The 22908-nt window shown below is 39.4% G+C and overlaps 1 protein-coding gene and 1 pseudogene across 1 annotated transcript in view; one reads left to right on the top strand and one right to left on the bottom strand.

The window, feature by feature from the left end:
• Positions 1-22908, top strand: part of SLC39A9 (solute carrier family 39 member 9) — a 61034-nt gene that overhangs the window by 18630 nt on the left and 19496 nt on the right. The window contains exon 2 of the mRNA XM_047737017.1: positions 2028-2136. Within this exon, the coding sequence (XP_047592973.1) occupies positions 2028-2136 (109 nt within the window). The remainder of the gene's footprint in view (positions 1-2027; positions 2137-22908) is intronic.
• On the bottom strand, positions 12086-12404 carry LOC125104361 (60S ribosomal protein L36a-like; annotated as a pseudogene).

Consider the following 22908-nt stretch of genomic DNA (forward strand, 5'->3'; position numbering starts at 1 on the left):
TGGTATGTTTAGTCCAGTTCAGTTTACCATTATTTTTGTCCTTCCTCAGGAGTAAAACTTTACATTTAAAACAAAGGTGACTTTTATGACTTCGTTAGAGAAAGTGATGAGAAGACTAAGTCATATACCATGTCCCCTTTTACACAGAACAGAGCTGCTTTATCGTCTTGCGTTCTCCATGCTCTGACAGTTGGTCTCAAATGAATGCCATGATTAACAGTGCTTTGATGAGTATAGTAACTTGTAAAAGACAAAAGCTCTTAGAATAGCTCAGTATTAAATATTAAAATAGTAACACCAGTTGTTTGGTGTCATGCTTCAATCACTTTCAATCACTTTGTCCTGTTGCCTCCTATATAAGACGTGTAAAAAAATATTTATTTAACAGAAGTAAAGCTAAAGTACTCAATTATTAACTGTGAAGTCAGTTCTGCCTCCCAAGCCAGTGCCCCCAACCGCTGGATGCATTCAGAATGCTCTGTTTACAAGTAGCTAATATTTGCCATCCTGAATGTAGGAAGGACCGACCTGGCCTTTGTGCTAGGGAGCAGGGAATTCCCCTCTTGCTGTATGGCAAATATGAGTTGGTGCTGACATTGCAACTGTAGTTTCCCCATTTTCACTAGACACACAATGAGATACAGATTCCTTTCTTCTCCCAAATGAGGGGGTGGTAATGCTTCACCTAGCCTGTCAGCTAAGAAACCATTTTCCCATAGAGACAGCATATATGTATGTATGTGTATATTATATACTTATCCCCTAGCCTCAGAATCACAAGTTCAGTAGTATGTCAGAGATAATACAGCCATTGTTTTTTTTGCTAACCTCTTAAAACTAAAACAGAAAAGTGAAGTACATGATACTCCATTAGTTACGGAAACTTTTTCTTAAGGTACAGAGTTTCCCCCTTTTAGTTTTTAGGATCATTTTTCATACCGCTAAGACTCCAGGAAGCCATATAGGGTACACCACTACTTCAAGAAACTTTGAAATGTAATCTTTTATATCTCGTATGTCAGGAGGCAGTCTCTCAAAGAAATTTGGGTAGTAAGAAAAAAACAGATTAGCTCAGATCAAAACTATAAATCATTAATGGCACTGATTGTGATGATAGTTTCACAGATGTATACTTATCTCTGTACACATCAAGTTGTATACATTAAATATCTACAGCTTTTGGATTTCAGTCATACCTCAGTAAAGTAGTTTTTAAAAGACATCCATAAAACATTTTAGTACTGTATTAATTAGGCATATTTTTTATTGTATGAGGAATACATATTCATTGTCGTTCACTTAAAAATATTTTTGTAAGTTGTGTATTACATATTATGTTTATATTTTATAAAGTCAAAACATTTGTTAATGTTTGATTTACACTTGTTTTACCTATGTGTGTACTTTTTAATTACAAATATGAGATTATCAATGCATATTGTTTGCCACCAGCTTTTTCCTCATAGCAGTGCATCGTGACTTTGTATATCTGTGAAGAGACCTGAATCATAATGTTTAATGGCTGGGTGGTGGTGTACTGTGACGAAGTATTATGGTTTAGTCAATCAATCTCCTTTTTTGAAGATTTAGGATATTTTTAGGTTTGCACTCTTAATGCAGTGATCATCTTTGCATAGTTTTTTCTTGGGATAAATTTCTAGAAGTGAAATTGCTGGATGAAAGAATTCACATTTTTGAGGCTTTAAATTGAAATTGCCAAATAGCGGTTACCATACGTTGTAGTAATTGACTTTTCTCCCAGCCTCAGACAAATGTGCTTGTTTCTCCCATCATGGACGATAGACAAGTTTTCCCACATCATTCCAATCTAGTAAATTTATAAGTGGCATCTCCCTGTTTTAATTGGCATTAATTCTTCATGAAGCTGACCCTGTTTCATGTTCACTAGACATTCTAGATTTTGGTCTCACAAATGAGCAGCTCACGGTCTTGATTACAGATCCTTCAGAAACTTTTTCTCATTCGATCATCAATCTTTTCAGCGGTTTCTGGTATTTTCTTTTCAGGAGCGGCTAAAGCTGGTGACAGTTTTGGGAGCTGGCCTTCTCTGTGGAACTGCGCTGGCGGTCATCGTGCCCGAAGGAGTACATGCACTTTATGAAGATATTCTTGCGGGTGAGAGACAAAGAACAGGGTCTTCTTTGAGATATGTTGTTGACATGGAGGACTGAAAGGAGAAGCCTCATGGTTTTTTTCCCTGAACATAGTTCATATTTGCCATAGAATTCTGTCTTGGGAAAAGTTCTTAAAACATACCTTTTGATGTCTTTGACATTGAACACATCCTTAGCAGTTTGTGAATTGAATCCCCTGTTCATGAATGCCAATTAAGATTCATTTGCTATAATGCATGAATTCCAGTTTTTCTAAGTATGACAATCTTTTTTTAAAGCCCGCTTAAATTCTAAATGATAGTAATTGTATTTTTAATGTTCTTTAATTGAAAAAAGGAACAGGTGATAGACACTTGGATTTACGGAGTCTTTTCAGTAAACTTATAGGTAATTGGTGAGGATCTCTGCAGTAAAGGAGAACTAAAAAAGTGAAAGAAGTCTTTCCTGACCCTAAGGACAACAAGCAGAGAACGCACAGTATAGGTGTGTGAGAGTAAATACTGGGCAGGCCGCTTGTGTCTCTCACCTGCTAGACAGTTTGGTCCTCACACCTGGAAACATGTTTGATTTAGATTTGTGACTCAGCAAAATCAGATTACTGCTTGTCACAAGACTTTAGGCACCTGTGAAAGATTGAAATCACAACTGTTACATTGGTGAGTGGAATCGTCAAGTACCAGGACTCTACTGGACTTTAAGAGTAGTGTAGAAAAGTAGGCACTTTCCAAGCTTCATACTAGATACAGTATAATAAGCAGCTTTTCAGATCTCATCAAGGAAAAACTGTCCTTTATCTAGAGTGATTATACTCTCCTCCCTGGGGTGTGCATATAGGCATAATGAATGGTGTTGGGTAGGCAGAGGGTGGTGGCCAATGTTACGTATGAGGATTGTGGGGTCTTACTGCAAAATAGGAGAGAGGAATTTTTTTAAAGATTTTATTCATTTATTTGACAGACAGAGATCACAAGCAGGCAGAGAGAGAGGAGAAAGCAGGCTCCCTGCTGAGCAGAGGAGCCTGATGCGGGGCTCGATCCCAGGACTCTGGGATCATGACCTGAGCTGAAGGCAGAAGCTTTAACCCACCGAGCCACCCAGACGCTCTGGTTTCTTCTCTTTTTTGATGACCCATCCTCTTGGGGGGGAAAGATAAGCATGTACTGTTGCACTGATTTACTGTATACATTATAAAACACAAACCTAAAATAGAAAATTTTGAAGTATGAGATTTAAAGTAAGTGTGTATAGAAGACCAGTACGGTTGACCCTCGAACAGCACAGGTTTGAACTATGCGGGTCCACTTATATGTGGCTTTTTTTTAATACGGTACTGTAAATGTGTTTCCCCTTCCTTAATCTTTTCTCTGGCTTACTTTATTGTAAGAATACAGTATATAATATGTAGAACATACAAAATATTTTTTAAAAGACTTTATGTTATCAGTAAGACTTCTGATTAATGGTAGGCTATTCGTAGTTAAGTTTTGGAGGAGCCAAAAGTTATATGTGGGTTTTCAACTGCGCAGGGGGTCAGCACCCTAACCCCCATGTTTTTCAAGCATCATGCGTATTTTCTTTCCTATCCCAGTGGTTCACCTTGAATTTTTCTGACATGTGATTTTTTTCAGAATGTCATATAAAAGAAACTGTGCATCCTTTTGGTCTGGCTTCTTTTGCTTAGCCTAATGCATTTGAGAGCTATCATGTTATTCTGTGTATCTATTGCTGGTGTGTGGTGCCTTTTTATTTCTGAGTAGTATTCCATTGTTTGGATGAACCATAGTTTGTTTTTTCCTTCACCTTTTCCTTTCCTTTTTCCTTCCTTCCTTTAAAGCCATATTGGTTATTTTCAGTTTGAGTGGAAATATGAATAAAAACACTATAAACATCTATATACAGGTTTTTGTGTGAACCTGAGTTTTTTTTTTTCCTTGTGTAATTACTTGCAAGTGGGGTGGTTGGATCATATGGCAAGTGTATGTTTAACTTAAGAAATAACCAAACTCTTTTTCAAAGTAGCTGTACCTTTTTGCATTCCCAGCAATAATGGGTGAGAGTTCAGTTGCTTCCCTTCCTTGTCAGCTCTTGACGCTGTTTATTTTTTTATTTTTATTTTTTTAAGATTTTATTTATTTATTTGACACAGAGAGAGATCACAAGTAGGCAGAGAGGCGGGCAGAGGGAGAGGGGGAAGCAGGCTCCCTGCTGAGCAGAGAGCCCAATGTGGGGCTTGATCCCAGGACCCTGAGATCACAACTTGAGCTGAAGGCAGAGGCTTAACCCACTGAGCCACCCAAGCGCCCCTTGTTTCGGTTTTTTATTTTAACTGTTCTAATAGGTAGGTAATGCTATCCCTATGTGGTTTTAATTTGCAATTCCCGGGCGCCTGGGTGGCTCAGTGGGTTAAGCCGCTGCCTTCGGCTCCAGTCATGATCCCAGAGTCCTGGGATCGAGTCCCGCATCGGGCTCGCTGCTCAGTGGGAAGCCTGCTTCCCTTCCTCTCTCTCTGCCTGCCTCTCTGCCTACTTGTGATCTCTCTCTGTCAAATAAATAAATAAAATCTTTAAAAAAAAAAAATTGCAATTCCCTCATGGCTAATGATGTTAAACATCTTTTCATATGCTTATTTGCCATTATTACGTGTTCTTTGATGATTCAAATTTTTGCCTATTTTTTAAGTTGAGTTTTCTTATTATTGAGTTTTGAGGGTTCTTTACATGTTCTGGATACAAGTTATTGTTTTTTTATTTTTTGTTTTTAAGTAAGCTCTAGGCCCAACTAGGGATTGGGGCTCAAACTCATGACCCCAACATCAAGAGTTACTTACTCTACCAACTGAGCCAAACAGGGGCCCCCGGATGCAAGTCTTTATTTATTTATTTATTTTTTAATAGAAGGGAATTCTTTTTTTTTTTTTTTTTAAAGATTGTATTTATCTATTTGATAGGCAGAGATCACAAGTAGGCAGAGAGGCAGGCAGAGGGGATGCGGGGGAAACAGGCTCCCTGCTGAGCAGAGAGCCCAATGTGGGGCTTGATCCCAGGACCTGGGATCATGACCTGAGCCGAAGGCAGCGGCTTAACCCACTGAGCCACCCAGGTGCCCCTGGATACAAGTCTTTTATCAGATAGATGATCTGCGAATATTTTCTCCTAATCTTTGGCTTATCTTTTCAGTCTCTTAACATTGTCATTACAGAGTAGTTTTTAATTTTAATCAAGTCCAGTTTGTCAATTCTTTCATGAATTTCTAAAATCCCTTTGCTGAACCCAAGTTCACAAGTGTTTTCTCTTTTGTCCTCCTCTACAAGTTTTATAATTTTCAGTTTTACACTTAGGCCTGTGATCCATTTTGAGTTAATTTTATATCTAATGTAAAGGTTCAGTTTTTGGGGTGATATGGATGGATGTCCAGTAGTTCCAACACCATTTGTTGAAGATAATAATTACCTTTGCACCTTTGTAAAAAATCAATTGACCACATTTGTGTTGGTCTATTTCTAGACTCTCTATTTTGTCCAATTGATCTACATTTCCATGTCTGTTCTTTGCTAATATAACCTTTTTTATTTTTCCTAAGATTTTATTTATTTGAGAGAGTGAGCGAGCAAGAGCATGAGCAGGAACAAAGGGAGAAGGAGAAGCAGACTCCCCACTGAGCAGAGAGCCTGGCAAAGGGCTCAATCCCGGGACCCTGGGATCATGACCTAAGCTGAAAGCAGATGCTTAACCGACAGAGTCACCCAGGTGCCCCCAATACAACCTTGTCTTGATGACTATATCTTTACAGCAAATCTTGACATCAGATGGTGAAGTCCTTCTAAGTTTATTCTAATTTTCAAAAGTGTCTTGGTTAAACTAGTTCCTTTGCTTTTCTATAAAAACTTTAGAATCAGATTGTCAATGTCTGCACAAAAAATCATGCTGAGACTCTGATTGAGTTGAATCTATAGATTAATTTGGGGACAATTGACATCTTAAAAACATTGTCTTTTCTAATCCATGAGTATAACGTATCTCCCATTTTTTCCGGTCTTTGATTTCTTTTATCAGTGTTGTAGTTTTTTAATTTTTTAATTTAATTTAATTTTTATTTATTTATTTTTTTTTTTTAAGATTTTGTTTACTTGACAGAGAGAGAGGGAGCAAGTGAAGGGGAGTGGCAGAGGGAGAGAGAGAAGCAGGCTCCCCACTGAGCAGGGAGCCCGATGTGGGGCTCGATCCCAGAACCCTGAGATCGTGACCTGAGCCAAAGGCAGAGGCTTAACCCACTGAGCCACCCAGGTCCCCTAATTTTTTAATTTAATTTAATTTAATTAATTACTTTTTTTTTTTTTTTTTAGTAACCTCCATGCCCGTCATGGGGCTCGAACTCAGGCCCAAGAGCAAGACTCAAATGTTCCACTGACTGAGCCAGCTAGGCGCCCCCAGTGTTGTAGTTTTTAGCATACAGATCTGCAGTTATTCTGTCAGATTTATACCTAAATATTTTCCTGTTTATAGTGTGATTGTAAATGATACTTAAAAAGTATTTCAATTTCCAGTATTCTAGGATATAGAAATTTGCTAAACTCACTTGTTACAGGAGCTTTTCTGTGGATTCCTTGTGAATTGGTGCACAATCATATCATCTATGAATATAGACAGTTTAATGCTTTCCTTTCCAGAGACACTTTAATGATTTTTTTTTTCCAATATGCTTAAATTTTTTTTTTCTTTTCCGTATTGCTCTGGCTAGACCATTTAGTATGAGGTTGATTAGGAATGAAAGTAGTCAGCCCTGCCTTATTCTCATTCAGTCTTTCACCATTAAGTATAATGATAGCTGTAGATTTTTCAAAGATTCCCTCTTTAGGTTTAGGAAGTTTCCTTTTATTCTAGTTTGTTGAGAGTTTTTATCGAGTTTGTTAATGTGGTGAAGTACGATGATATTCAAATATGTATATGCCACCCCCCTTGTCAGCAGTGATTATCATGACTGGATTCCGTGTGCTAAGATCCTATCTACTTGTGATCTCTGTCAAAAAAAAAAAGATCCTGTTGAGGATAGTTGTATCTCTGTTCGTCAGGAGTATTGGTCTGTGGTTTTCTCTTCTCTTTATGGTTTTGCTATCAGAGTGCTGGCTTCTTAGGGATGGAAAGTGTTCCCTTCTCTACATTCTGGAAGAGACTGTATAGAATCAAAAATATTTCTTCCTTAAATATTTGTGAGAATTTACCAGTGAAACCATCTGGGCCTGGAGTTTCCTATGTTGGAAGGTTTTTAGCTATGAATTCAATTTCCTTAACAGATATAAAATTATTCAAGTTACCTGTTTCTTCTAAGTTGAAGAATTATTCATAGTAAGAGTTGTTCATGATAATCTTTTATTATCCTTTTAATGTCTGCAGTAATGTCTTCTTCTAAATTTTTTCCCCAAAGAACCATGTTTGATTTCATTTTTTTTCTGCTTTGTATTTTATTGATTTCTACTTTGCTTTATCTACATTAAAGCTTTTTGGTCAGGTGCTTACACATTTAGGGTTGCTATGCCTTGTTGGTGAATTGACCTTTTTCATTATTATGTAATGTCCCTCTTTATTCCTGGTAATATTTCTTATTGTCAGGTCTGCTTTATTTTATATTAACATAGCCACTCCAGTTTCCTTTTGATCAGTGTTTACATGATATATCTTTTTTTCACCCTTTTACTTTTATTTTTTTTTCATTTTTTATTTTTAAAGATTTTATTTATTTACTTGACAGAGAGAAAGAGACAGCAAGAGAGGGAATACAAGCAGGGGGCGTGGGTAAGGGAGAAACAGGCCTCCCACTGAGCAGGGAGCCCCATGCGGGGCTTGATCCTAGGACCCTGGAATCATGACCTGAGCCGAAGGCAGACATTTAATGACTGAGCCACCCAGGTGACCCTCATCCTTTTACTTTTGACCTATATGTCATTCACTATATTTAAATTGGATTTTTTAAAAAAATATTTATTCATTTGACAGAGAGAGAGAGATCACAAGTAGGCAGAGCCGCATGCAGAGAGAGAGGGGGAAGCAGGCTCCCCACAGAGCAGAGAGCCCAATGCAGGGCTCAATCCCAGGATCCTGAGATCATGACCCAAGCCGAAGGCAGAGGCTTAACCCACTGAGCCACCCAGGTGCCCCTTAAATTGAATTTCTTGTAAACAGCACATAAGTGAATCATATTTTTAAAATATGATTTGATAATCTGTCTTCTACTTGGTGTATTTAGACGGGGGTCAGCAAACTTTCTATAACAGGTCAGACTTTGGGAGTCATGTGGTCTCTACTGATACTGTTCAATTCTGTCATTGTAACCAAGGGTACTGATTCTTTCCTTTGTGATCATCAGTCCTCTAGTGAGCCATTCAGTGAATTTACTGTACTGATACTACGTTTTTCAGTTTTGAAATTTCTACTTGGTTTCTTTAAATGACATTCATTCATTTGAAGTATTTTTACCTTTACCCCAGAGCACATAGTTATAATAGCTGCTTTAAAGTCTTGAGTATTCCAGTATCTGAGTTGCCTTGGGACTGGATTGATTGTTTTTTTTCCCTTCATAATTGGTCTGGGTTTTTTTCTGTTGTTTTTTTTTTTTTTTTAAGATTTTATTTATTTGAGAGAGAGAGCATACGCATGAGACAGTGTGTGAGAGAGAGCACAGACAGGGGTGTGGGGCAGAGGGAGAAGCAGGTTCCCCACTGAGCAGGGAGCCTGACATGGAACTCGATCCCAGGACCCCAGGATCATGACCTGAGCTGAAGGCATATGCTTAAATGACTGAGCCACCCAGGCGCCCTGATTTTTCTGTTTCTTTGTATGTCAAGCAAGTTTGGGTTGTATTCTGTACATTTTTAATAATGTATTTTGGAACTCTGGGTCCTTTCAAAATCCTATAGAGAATATTTATTTCTTTTGTTTTAGCAGTCGTTTAGCCTGGTGGGTTTCAGGCTGCCAGTTCTGTGGTGCCTTTTTGTGTGATGGTTTTAATTTTAGTTCAGTTTTCAAAGCCTTTGTAATGCTGCTTTGGGTATGTCCTATCCCTGCAGAGTTCAGGGGTAAGTCTGGGACTTGTGCCATTTGTACGAACTGTTAGGGGAGCCCTCCTTAGCGGTTTCCTCTCCAGTATTCGTGTCACACTCCCTGGCTCCCAGGGGACCCTTTACCTAGTCCTCTGGCCAGAAAGATGGTTTTTTTCTAGGAGTTGTAGCTGCCTCTGCTCTCACTGCGCAGTTCTGTGTAACTTGGGGTGCCGTCAGGCCAAAGTGGCAGGAGATAAGAGAGAACAGAATAAGCAGATCCCCCCCAACTCCATCCCGGCCCCTGTGCTTTTCCGGCCACTCTGGCCAAACGTATGGTGTTTTTCTGGAGGTTTTCACTGCCTTTGTTGCTGCCATGCCGTTCTCCAACTGGGACTGTCTTCAAGGCTGGGCTGAGAAAGAAAAAAGCGGTGGTTTCCCTCCATAGAGACATCCTCCAGCAGCCCCTTTCCCTGGTCTTCTGGCCAGAAGGATGAGGTTTGTTTTGCAGTTGTTGCTGCCTGCTCTTCTCTGGCTTTTATTTACATGTGTAGTCCTTAGGTAGTTTTTTGGGCATTTTTCCAGAGTTTCTGTAGTAATCATTGTGTGATTGAGGCGACACTAGGTTTACTCCATCTGAGCCAGCTCCAGACGTCCCCATTATTTTTTTTTTAAGATTTTATTTATTTGAGAGAGGGAGAGAGACAGAGAGAGAGGGAGAGCATGAGAAGGGGGAGGGTCAGAGGGAGAAGCAGACTCCCCATTGAGCAGTGAGCCCGATTCGATGCGGGACTCTATCCTGGGATTCCAGGATCATGACCCAAGCCGATGGCAGCTGCTTAGCCAACCAAGCCAACCAGGTGCCCGCCCCATCATTCTTTTTAAAAAGTAAAATATTAACACCCCACTCTGTGAAAAGTTCTTTAAGGTAGCTTAACCGTCATAGTAACTGTAAGCTGTTGCCACATTTTCCACATCTGTCTGCACACTGGTGAGATTAGTCACATCGCTTTTGTTTCTACTGCTTTATCTTTTTCTCCCCCCACCCTTTCCCTCGTTTTCTTTATTAGAGATCCAACCAGCTTTTCTCCCAGCTTCAAGAAAGGAGTTTGTGTACATGTTTACTACAACCTATAGTTTAGTTCGTCTGTGGACCTTATAATTATGATAATTAACATATTTTTTCAGAGCTCAATAGATCATGTTAACTGAGTGCTCTGGCACTTTAATAAGCATTGGTAAATACCAATTAATGTAAAAAGGAACCTCTCACATATTTTTCTATAATTATAGCTCTAGAACCACTGGAATTAGACCAGCATTCCTGTGACAAGACTGTCTTTCTTTCTACAGAAACAGGTTTTTATAAAAATATAATCTATTGAGGACTGTGGTGCTTGTTTACTATGGGGCTACATTTGAAACCACCATAATTCTTTGGAACATGAGAATTGGTATATTGAGAAAGGCCAGGCTATGGGGTCAAAGACCTAAATAGAGGGACGCCTGGGTGGCTCAGTGGGTTGAAGCCTCTGCCTTTGGCGCAGGTCATGGTCCCAGGGTCCTAGGATCGAGCCCCAAAACCTAAATAGAAACCTTAAACCTGTATTATTCATAATTGTTAGGATAGTCACTGGAACTGTTATCTGGAATGGTTCAATATAGATTATTTCACTAAATTTGTCCATGAATGCCACATATCATATTTTTTAGAGAAGTACAGTTATCTTATGGTTTTGTCATTTTGCTCTACATTTAAATAAAGGGAGAGGGTTAAATCTGTTTTATTTAACTAACTCTTGGTCTGTCATTCATTAATAAAAATAGAGGTCTTTAAAACTCTTACACTTAATGGGGCGCCTGGGTGGCTCAGTGGGTTAAGCCGCTGCCTTCGGCTCAGGTCATGATCCCAGAGTCCTGGGATCGAGTCCCGCATCGGGCTCGCTGCTCAGCAGGAAGCCTGCTTCCCTTCCTCTCTCTCTGTCTGCCTCTCTGCCTACTTGTGATCTCGCTCTGTCAAATAAATAAATAAAAAAAAAATCTTAAAAAAAAATAAAAAAAATAAAACTCTTACACTTAAAAAATAAATAAATAAACAAAAAAAACCTCTTACACTTTATCCACAGGATTCTTTTTTTTTTTTTTTAAAGATTTTATTTATTTATTTGACAGAGAGAAATCACAAGTAGGCAGAGAGGCAGGCAGAGAGAGAGGAGGAAGCAGGCTCCCTGCTGAGCAGAAAGCCCGATGTGGGGCTTGAACCCAGGACCTGGGATCATGACCTGAGCCGAAGGCAGCGGCTTAACCCACTGAGCCACCCAGGCGCCCCTATCCACAGGATTCTGAAACATGGATGATGGGGGACTGATCTCTATCTCTTCTACTTCTTATTTTGTCTATTAAAATGTCTGATCTCTGCTTTTCCCCCTGATCCCTCCTCTCCCTTCCCCCAACATTGTTTTATTACTCACTGTTGTTTCTGACTGATACTCGGATAAATTGTATGATGTAAGTTTTTAAAAATGAATCTCCCAAATTCCATTTATTATTATAACCATGTTCCTGAACATTTAGCAAGCCCTTAGCATATACCTGGTATCATGTGGAGCCCTTCACATTAACTGTCTCATCATCACAACAGCCATCTGAGGTGGGTGCTGTTTTACAGATGAGGACATGAAGCCGCAAAGAGATTGAATGACATGTCCAGGGTAGTCAGCTAGTAAGTGTCACCATCAGGATTTGAACACAGGCAGTCTTACTCTAAAGCCTACACTTTTTTTTTAACCTTAAATTTCACCACAAGGAAAATTTTATTGATGGTGCTAGTTTATTTTCCTCTTAAAAGGCCAATTGTAACCAAATGAAGTGAACATACTTCAGGATTTTACTGTCTTCATACTATGATAAAATACGAAGCTCAGAACTGGATCGCTTGGCCTTTTCTCTTCATATCTCCTCCCAGTTCATATTGTTTGCCTCTCTTAATGGCCAGTGTTCTCTCAGATCTGTAGTTGGGCTCAACACATTATCCCTCAACACAGTCTTCTTTGGTGTTTTAGCTTTTTTCCAGAAAATCCACTTAGTCTGCCCACCATAGCCACTCTTCTTGTTATGATGTTGCTTTCCCTGGGTGTAAAGAGAATCTTTGCCTTTCTTGTACTGTGTCACTTTGTGGGGTTGGTACTTACAGAAACTTTGTTGCAGGAAGTCTGGTAGGTTTTGGGAACATTCAACATGTTTGTGAGAGTGCTGTCAGCATGGAAAAAAAATGAAGCCTACATTCTTTTTTTTTTTAAAGATTTTATTTATTTATTTGACACACAGAGATCACAAGCAGGCAGAGAGGCAGGCAGAGAGAGAGGAGGAAGCAGGCTCCCCGCAGAGCAGAGAGCCCGATGTGGGGCTCGATCCCAGGACCCTGGGATCACAACCTGAGCCGAAGGCAGAGGCTTTAACCCACTGAGCCACCCAGGCGCCCCGAAGCCTACATTCTTTTTTTTTTTTTTTAAAGATTTTATTTATTTATTTGACAGAGAGAAATCACAAGTAGGCAGAGGCAGGCAGAGAGAGAGGAGGAAGCAGGCTCCCTGCTGAGCAGAGAGCCCGATGTGGGGCTTGAACCCAGGACCTGGGATCATGACCTGAGCCGAAGGCAGCGGCTTAACCCACTGAGCCACCCAGGCGCCCCTGGAAGCCTACATTCTTTTTTTTTTTTTTTTTTTTTTAATGACAGAGAGAGAGATCACAAGTAGGCAGAGAAGCAGGCAGAGAGAGAGGAGGAAGCAGACTCCCCGCTGAGCAGAGAGCCCGATGTGGGGCTCGATCCCAGGACCCTGAGATCATGACCTGAACTGAAGGCAGCGGCTCAATCCACTGAGCCACCCAGGCGCCCGGAAGCCTACATTCTTAATGATAGTCTGCTACATAGTGTGCTTCATAAGGAATTTAAAATCACCATTGTAATGTCTATCTGCTGAGGAAATTTTTTTTTTTTTTTTTTAAAGTCCTGGAACCCAACACAAGGCTTAAACTCAGGACCCTGAGAGCAAGACCTGAGCTGAGATCAAGAGTTAGGCACTTGGGGCACCTGGGTGGCTCAGTGGGTTAAGCCTCTGCCTTCGGCTCAGGTCATGATCCCAGTGTCCTGAGATCGAACCCCATATCGGGCTTCCTGCTCCGTGGGAAGCCTTTAAAAAAAAAAAAGAGTTAGGCACTTAACTGAATGAGCGACTCAAGTGTCCCTGAAGAAATCTTACAATAGATTTTTTTTCTTTTTAGGGGTGCCTGGGTGTATCTGTCAATTAAGGGTTGGACTCTTGATTTTGGCTAAGGTCATGATCTCAGAGTTGTGGGATCAAGCCTGCATCAGACTCTGCACCCAGTAGGGAATCTGCTTGAGACTCTCTCTGCCTCTCTCTGCCCCTTCTCCCCCGGCCCCATGCATATGCCCATGTGTGCGTTCTCTCTCCTCTCTCAAATAAATAAGTCTTTAAAAATTAAATATGAGGCATCTGGGTGCCCACTTAATGTCTGACTCTTGGTTTTGGCTCAGGTCATCATCTTATGGGTTGGGGCATCAAGCCTAGAGTTGAGCTGGAGTACGCCTTCACCGGGCTCAGGGGGAGTCTGCTTGAAGATTCTCTCCCTCTCTCCCTCTGCCTGCTCACATGCATGTGCACATTCTCTCTCTGTCTGTCTCAAGTAAATAAATGAATCTTTAAAAAATAAATTTAAAAAAATTAAAACAGTAATATTTTGATCAAAGATTCATTAATTAACATCTCTTTAAAATGTCAGCTTTAGGGGTCTCTGGGTGGCCCAGTCAGTTAAGCATCTGCCTTCAGCTCAGGTTGTGATCACAGGATCCTGGGATAGAGCTCCACGTTGGGCTCCCTGCTCAGTGGGGAGTCTGCTTGTCCCTCTGCCCCTCTGCCTGCTCGTGGTCCCCCCACAATAAATAAATAATAGCTTAAAAAAATAAAATATCAGCTTTATACTGTTGACTGTGATCAGGTTTTCTCTTTTACATGAGAAATAATATGTCATCATTAAGCAGAAGCTATTCTGCTCTTATTACTAAAAATACTTGTCATGTGTGATGAACTATTTGTCTTTGTTAGAAAAAAATACATAACTAGAGAGCTGTAACAAGTTGTAAGGTATGAGTAGAAGTTAAGAAATTAAAAAACAATCAACAAAGGCCAAAAATATAAAAACAAAACTGGAGATCACTTTTTAAAAAAGCCAGACTACCTGAAAATTTATTTCTTTTATAGAAGCACATGTTAATCTGAAGGAGAAGCTTCAACAAATGTATTCAAAGGGTAAATTGATTCTGTTACCTTTGATGTTAATGTATGTCTGTGACAAAGGACAGCTACATACCATACTGATGGAACTTACTGGAAAGATTTATATGTAAACATCTAGGCAAAGAAGTAAGCCCATAATGATTTGCTGAATACTCTCGTAGTGGCAGGAGAAAGATATGTCTGATGTACAGTGTCCAGTGATAACATCATTGGTTTGTGTACTTTGCAGCAGGGAGTATGACGTGGAACATGTCTTGGCTAATGAATTACCAACCAGTGTCCTGAGTAATCAGACATAATAACCTGAAAGCTTATTCATGAATGAGTAACATATATATATAACTTAATATATTTAAATTTATAGCTGGTTTTTCAGATCCCAGTTTTTGCTAGTTTCAGTTCCTTGTCCAGAGTAGAAGGAAGAATGGGTAAATTAATATTCAATATCCAGATTCCATTACTAATTTGTGTATGTACCATTAAGGTGATTATCACTCACTTTAAAAAGGGTTTGTTTTGGGGCGCCTGGGTGGCTCAGTGGGTTGGGCCGCTGCCTTTGGCTCAGGTCATGATCTCAGGGTCCTGGGATCGAGTCCCGCATCAGGCTCTCTGCTCAGCGGGGAGCCTGCTTCTCTCTCTCTCTCTCTCTCTCTCTCTCTCTGCCTGCCTCTCTACTTGTGATCTCTCTCTGTCAAATAAACAAATAAAATCTTAAAAAAATAAAAAATAAAAAAAAATAAAAAGGGTTTGTTTTTTTGCTTAATGTTAGCAAATAATATCAAGGCTTACCATTGTGTATATTCCAGTAAGTATTTCATGTTTTTATATAAAGTTAAATTCCACTTAATGATAAGCATTCAGATCTTTTATGAGAAACCTCAATCAACAGCACACTTATTTCGAGCAATATTTATTATATGTTGCTGACATATTACTTCTTTGCCAAAATTTTACATCAAAATAAGTATTAACCCCTTCAGAATTATAATTTGTGAAATTAAATACTTATAGAAGTGATTGCTCAAAAAATGTTGGAAATCGTTCTTTGATTTACCTCCAGAATGTGCAGCACATTTAGATATCATCAGTAGCAGCAGCATTTTCCTCGAAAGTAGTTTTGGTTTTGGGGAATACAAAATTTGTTCAGTGTCAATCTGCATAATGAGATAGCTGATCAGTTCATTCAGTACTATTTTATATCAAAAGCAGGTATGACTATGAAGTAATGATAATTTTATTATGATTCATAAACTTGAAGCAGTAAAAAGAAAAGTTCCAAAATTATTTGAAGAAAGCATTGCTAGTACCTTACTCCTGTCAGAATGGCTAGAAGCAAAAAGACAATCAGAAGACAGTGTTGGCGAGGCTGCAGAGAAAGGGGAGCCCTCGTGCACTGTTGGTGGGAATGTGAATTGGTGCAGCCACTGGAAAACAGTATAGAGGTTCCTCGAAAAGTTAAAAATAGAAATATTGTATGAACTTGTAATTCCACTATTGAGTATTGACCTAAAGAAAACAAAACGCTAATTCAAAAAGATATATGCACCACTGTGTTTATTGCAGCATTATTTACAATAGCCAAAATATGGAAGCATCCCAAGTGTCTATTCATAGATGAATGGATAAAGAAAATGTGATATATATACATATATATGTATATATATCATATATATTTTTTCTTTTTTTCTATATTTACTCAGCTATAGAAAAGAACGAGATCTTACCATTTGCAACAACATAGATGGATCTGGAGGGTATTATACTAAGTGATATACATCAGACAGAGAAAGACATACAATGTGATTTCACTTATATGTAGAATCTAAAAAACAAACAAAAAACCCAGACTCTTGGGGCCTCTGGGTGGCTCAGTCAGTTAAGCATTAGATGCTTGGTTTTGGCTCAGGTCGTGATCTCAGGGTCATGAGGTGGAGCCCCGCATTGGCGCTGTGCTCAGTGCAGAGGCTGCTTGAGATTCTTTCCTTCCCTCTGCCCCTCCCCCTGCTCGCTCTCTCTCTCTCTCTCTCTCTCAAATAAATCTTAAGGGGGAAAAAAATTAAAAAACAAAAAACCAGATTCTTAAATGCAGAGAACGAACTGATGTTTACCAGAGGGAAGATGCCTGGGATGATGAGTGAAATAGGTGAAGGGGATTTAGAGGTACAAGCTTCCAGTTATAAAATAAGTCACTGAGATGGAAAGTGTGGCATAGGGAGTTTAGTCAATAATATTATAATAACGTTGTATGATGACAGTAACTATACTTACCTGCGGTCAACACTAAGTAATATAAAAAATTGTTGGATCAGTATGTTATGCATCTGAAACTAATAAAACATTGTATGTTAATTATATTCAGTCTTTTTAAAAAGGCATTGTTGGAATAAAATATGGAAGGATCTTATACTCATGTACACTTTAAAATTCTGATATAGGAGCACTTGGATGGCTCAGTCGATTAAGAGTCTGCCTTCAGCTCAGGTCCGGATCCCAGGGTCCTGCATCAAGCCCCACGTTAGACTCCCTACTCGGCAGGAGCCTGCTTCTTCCACTCCTTCTGCCAATCCCTCTGCTTGAGCTCTCTCTGTCTCGTCTCTGTCTCTGTCAAATAAATAAATAAAATCTTTAAAAAAAATAAAATTCTGATACAGTTATATCTCATAAAGTAAAATGATGTTGACCATCCTTGGAAAGTTGTAATTAGGCTTACTGTTTAGTTTCAGTGCTATAGACATCCAAAAAGTAATTGCCTTTAAAAATTATGATGCCGGGGCACCTGGGTGGCTCAGTTGGTTGAGCAACTGCCTTCGGCTCAGGTCATGGTCCTGGAGTCCTGGGATCGAGTCCCGCATCGGACTCCCTGCTTGGCAGGGAGTCTGAGTTTCCCGCTGATCTCTCTCCTCTCATGCTCGCTTGCTCTCTCTCTCTCTCTCAAATGAATAAATAAAATCATTAAAAAAAATTTAAAAAAAATTATGATGCCACTGTTCACAAATAATAGGATGCCTAACACTCCCCCCCCTTTTTTTTTAAGATTTTATTTATTTATTTGACAGATCACAACTAGGCAGAGAGGCAGGCAGAGAGAGAGGAGGAAGTAGGCTCCCTGCTGAGCAGAGAGCCCGATGTGGGAACCCGATCCCAGGACCCTGAGATCATAACCTGAGCCGAAGGCAGAGGCTTTAACCCACTGAGACACCCAGGCACCCTGCCTAACACCCTTCAATAACATGTTAACCCATGCTTTTATCTAAACTCAGCATAACCTGTCACCTGATTTAGTATAAATACCTGTTACCTATTGAATTTATAAAAAAGCATGTGCACAATTATCTTAAAAGAAGACTAAAGGATTATAATTTATTTCTATTAAAAAAAATCTTTTTCTTAGGGTGTCTGGGTAGCTCAGTCGGTTAGGTGTCTGACTCTTGATTTTGGCTCAGGTCATGGTCTCAGGGTCCTGAGATTGAGCCCTACGTTGGGCTCTGCACTGCATGTGAAGCCTGCTTGAGATTCTCTCTCCCTCTCTCTCTACCCCTCCCCCCACTCACATGCACTCTCTCAAAAAAGAAAAAACACTTTTTGTCTAGAAAATAATTAATTGCCGTAACTTTTGAAATGAAATGCCACATTAAAAAATGATACAAGTAAAGGCCATTTTTTGCCTTCAGCATTTATTTGTTGAGTATTTGCTAGATTTCTGGCTTTCTATTGATTTGATTTTTAGCAGTTCAGAGATCTAAGATATAGTCCCAGCCTTCAAGAATTCACAGTCAGTGGAAAATGAATAAGCATCAATAACAGCAGGGGTTGGCTTACATTTTCTGTGAAGGGCCAGATAGCAAATACTTTAGGCTTTGTGGGCCATATGGTTTCTGTTGCAGTTATTCAACCTTGGTGTCATAGTGTGAAAGCAGCCATAGATAATCTGTGAACAAATGAGTGTGGCTGTGTTCCAATGCAATTTCTATTTACAAAAATAGGCACCAGCCCTGTACTGTAATTTGCTGATGTCTGAATTATGGTATAGTGTGGTGTAAGACCTATGGTAGAAAGATGCCTAGTGTGCTGTGTATGATGAGGAGAAGAGGACACAGAAATCTCAAGGAAGAGGGGACTTCCAAGCTGAGTCTCGAGAGACAAGTTGTTGTGCAGGAGAAGCAGCATGGAGGGCCCATGGATTCATTAACTCACGCATATAGTATAGGCAGAGGGAGAGGTGGGAACCCAGGTTAGGTGTTAAGTGGGTACCTTATGAAAATGTAATCATTCAGGTCCCCTCCAATAGCATATTTCTAAATAGTATCAAAAATTGTAGCTACCAAAATTCTGTGATTTACTTCTGATGGGTAGCTTCTTTTGTTTTTTATTTTTTTTCAAGATTTTATATTTTTAATTTTTAAAAAAGATTTTATTTATTTGTTTGACAGAGAGAGAGAGATGACAAGTAGGCAGAGAGGCAGGCGGGGGTGGGGGGGGGGAGCAGGCTCCCTGCTGAGCAGAGAGCCCAATGCAGGGCTCGATTCCAGGACCCTAAGGCCATGACCTGAGCTGAAGGCAGAGGCTCAACCCACTGAGCCACCCAGGCACCCCTAAAGATTTTATTTTTAAGTAGATTTTATTTTAAAGTAATCCCACCCAGTGTGGGGCTCGAACCTACAGCCCTAGATCAAGAGTCGCACGCTCCACTGACTGAGCCAGCCAGATGCCCCACACGGCAGTTTCTTAACATCTATAAATATGAAGAATTAAATCATTGTTATCTATATTAAAATGGAAGTATACCCAAAATTGCCTTGTCTTTAGCAAAAACAAGATGTTTTAGTTCATTTATTTCACATTTTTGAGACGGTGCTAAACTAGTCCCCAGCTAACAAAGAAGACCCTAGTTGAAGAATGATGGGTGCAGCCATCTCAGTATTGGGCACCAGAGTACTACATTTTGAATTTATTAATTTTTATCAAAATATTACATACAAAAATATACAAATAGGAAAATACGCATATTGGCAGGGTACAGCTCATGATTTTCACAAACTAAATACAGTCATGTTACCACAAGGCTACATTTTAATTGTTCAGCATTACTAATTCAAGATTCTTGGCCTCCTTTCGAAACTTAATTATTTTTCATCTCTGAGCTTTCAGTCAGTTCTTTGGCTTAACATCCTTACTGCTAACAATTTATTTTGTGTAAGAAATCAAGTGGGGCAACTACAACCTGCCCACTCTTTTCTCTTAGGCTTGTTTAATGTTTTAGCTCTCTTTAGTTGACCACTGCAGCCCAGGCTTCTAATTTCCAGAAAGTGCCCCTTATTCCAAAATCATCCATTTCTCCTCTGAGTCCAATAACACTTTCAAACTGAAGATAGCAACTCAGTGGGTCTTCAGATAAATTTAGTGAGTTGGACTTGTGACCAGCATTTAAAAAGAGCCTGGTAGGGGCACCTGGGTGGCTCAGTGGGTTAAGCCTCTGCCTTCAGCTCAGGTCATGATCCCAGGGTCCTGGGATCGAGCCCTGCAGCGGGCTCTTTGCTCAGCAGTGAGCCTGCTTCCTCCTCTCTCTGCCTGCCTCTCTGCCTACTTGTGATCTCTCTCTCTCTCTCTCTGTCAAATAAATAAATAAAATCTTAAAAAAAAAAAAAGAGCCTGGTAGAGGGACAAAAAAAGAGGGAAAGAGAAAGAAATGGAAGACTGAGTTGTAACCATTATAAGCTTCACTGTTTGGTGAAACTTTGTATTTAGTTTTTCATGTATATAAAATTTATTTTTTACTATATAGGTCACGGTCTTAAAAGTTTAAAAAACATCATAAATCTCATTTTGGTAACTTAAAAATACTACTTAACATCAGAATAACTGTTGATAGTCATAGACCTTTTTTAAATCAATAAAATGGAAATGTATTGGCTGAAGGAAGTCTTTTCTGTCTGTCTCTTGGAGGAACACCCCAACTCATTTTTTTAATTATTTTTTTTAAGATTTATTTATTTACTTATTTGACAGAGAGAGAGAGAGAGAGATCACAAGTAGGCAGAGAGGCAGGCAGCGGGGGTTGGGGGAAGCAGGCTCCCTGCTGATCAGAGAGCCCGATGTGGGGCTCGATCCCAGGACCCTGGGATCATGATCTGAGCTGAAGGCAGAGGCTTAACCCACTGAGCCACTCAGGTGCCCCTACCCCAACTCATTTTAAGATACCAGTGTGATTCAGAGATGTTACTGGAAAAGAGTTACAGGCAGATACTGCTCATGAATGTACACACAGCAGTCCTTTACCAAATGTAGCAAACTGAATCCAGCAGTATAGGAAAAGGATAACACGTCTTGATCAATAGGAGTTTATGCCAGGAATACAAAGTAGGGGTTGGAATAATATTAAAAAACCAGTTTAATTCATTATGTTAATTGAATAATGTAGAAATACTATTTGATCATCCTTTTTTAAAAAAAGAAAGATTTTATTTATTTATTTGACAGAGAGAGATCACAAGTAGGCAGAGAGGCAGGCAGAGAGAGAGAGGGAAGCAGGCTCCCTGCTGAGCAGAGAGCCCGATGCGGGACTCGATCCCAGGACCCTGAGATCATGACCTGAGCCGGAGGCAGCGGCTCAACCCACTGAGCCACCCAGGCGCCCTGTTTGATCATCCTTAACAAGTACAGAAAAGAGTTTGACAAAATTAAACCCTCCTTCATTAAAATAAAGTACAGCAAACTAGGAAAGAACTTCCTTACTGAGAAAGAGTGTATTCGAAAACCCTATGGTTAAGACACCTGTAAGATTCAGAACAAAGCTAGGCCATCTCCTCTCAGCCACTGGTATTTAACATTGTATTTGGGGTCCTGGCCAGAAAAAGAAAGAAAAGGCATAAAGATTGGAAAGAAGTAAAACTGTTTGCAGATAATGTGATTGAGTCTGTTAAGTGGTTAAAATTTTAAAGTCTCATATTATCACATGTTGACAATGGTATAGAGCAACTAGTACTGTCATACACTGGTGTTAGGTGTGTAAGATTGTACAATCACTGTGGAAGACAGTTTTTTATAGCTAACCCTTCTGCAGAAAGACTTGTACCTGAATGCTCATAGAAGCTTTATTTATAATAGACCATAACTGGAAATAACCCCAATGTCCATCAGTAGGTGAATGGGTAAACAAATTGTGATATGTCCATGCAGTGGAAAATTACTCAGCAAAAAAAGAGGAAAAAACAAACTGATACATGCAAAGCATAGATAAATCTCAAAACATTGCTATAAGCAAAAGAATCCTTACACAAAAGTTATGCATTATATGATTCCAATTATATAAGATCCTAGAACAGGGAAAAAAAAAGTGTTTCTGGGGACAAGAAGCACGTTAGTCCTTGCTTGGGAACAGGAGCGATATATTGATGTCAAAGGAGCATAAAAGAACTTTTCTGGGATTTTAAAATGTTTGGTATCTTGGTGGTAGTTACTAGAATTTTTTCATTGTGAAAGCTCATTGTGTCTTATTGTATGTAAATTATACCTCAATAAAGTTGATCTTTTACAAAAATAATAGATTTAGGGGTGTCTAGGTGGCTCAGTCAGTTAAGTTTCGGCCTTCAGCTCAGGTCATGATCCTGGAGTCCTGGGGTTGAGCCCTGCATCTGGCTCCCTGCTCAGTGGAGAGCCTGCTTCTCCCTCTCTCCACTCTTCCTGCTTGTATGCTCTTTCTCTCTCTGTCAAATAAATAAAATCTTTAAAAATAAATAAATAAATTTTAAAAAATAAAAAAGAGAGATTTGGGCATTCAATTTTAAAACAAGTAGACAAAATCACTGTTAGGAAAAACAAACAAACAAACAAAACTGACCAGATTAAAAAATTCCATTGGGTTGATGAAGAAGTTCTAGAGCTAGGTGAGGGTGATGGTTGCAGAACAGTGTGAATGTACTTAATGCTATAGAACTCTACACTTAAAAGTGGTTAAAATGGTAAGTAAATTTTATGTATATTTTTTCACATTTTTAAAAAGGTTAAAAAAATGGCTATGAAAACAAAATCAGGAATTAGGAGAATATATAGGGGTTTTTTTGTTTGTTTTTTTTAAATTTTCACATGGCATGTGCTTTGTGCCCTTCAAAAATATCTTTTAAAGGATTAAGGGAGGGTCTAAAATATTACAAGCTTGTGTAATTTCTTTGATCAAAGGTAAAAATGCTTAATTTGATTGTAAATGAGAAATAACTAATATGTTAGCCTCTCTTCATTAAATACAGCAAGGAGGGCGCCTGGGTGGCTCAGTGGGTTGGGCCTCTGCCTTTGGCTCGGATCATGATCTCGGTGTCCTGGGATCGAGTCCCACATTGGGCTCTCTGCTTGGCGGGGAGCCTGCTTCCTCCTCCTTTCTCTCTCTGCCTGCCTCTCTGCCTACTTGTGATCTCTCTCTGTCAAATAAATAAAT

This window comes from Lutra lutra, chromosome 7, assembly GCF_902655055.1.
Source record: "Lutra lutra chromosome 7, mLutLut1.2, whole genome shotgun sequence".
NCBI classification, from domain to species: domain Eukaryota; kingdom Metazoa; phylum Chordata; class Mammalia; order Carnivora; family Mustelidae; genus Lutra; species Lutra lutra.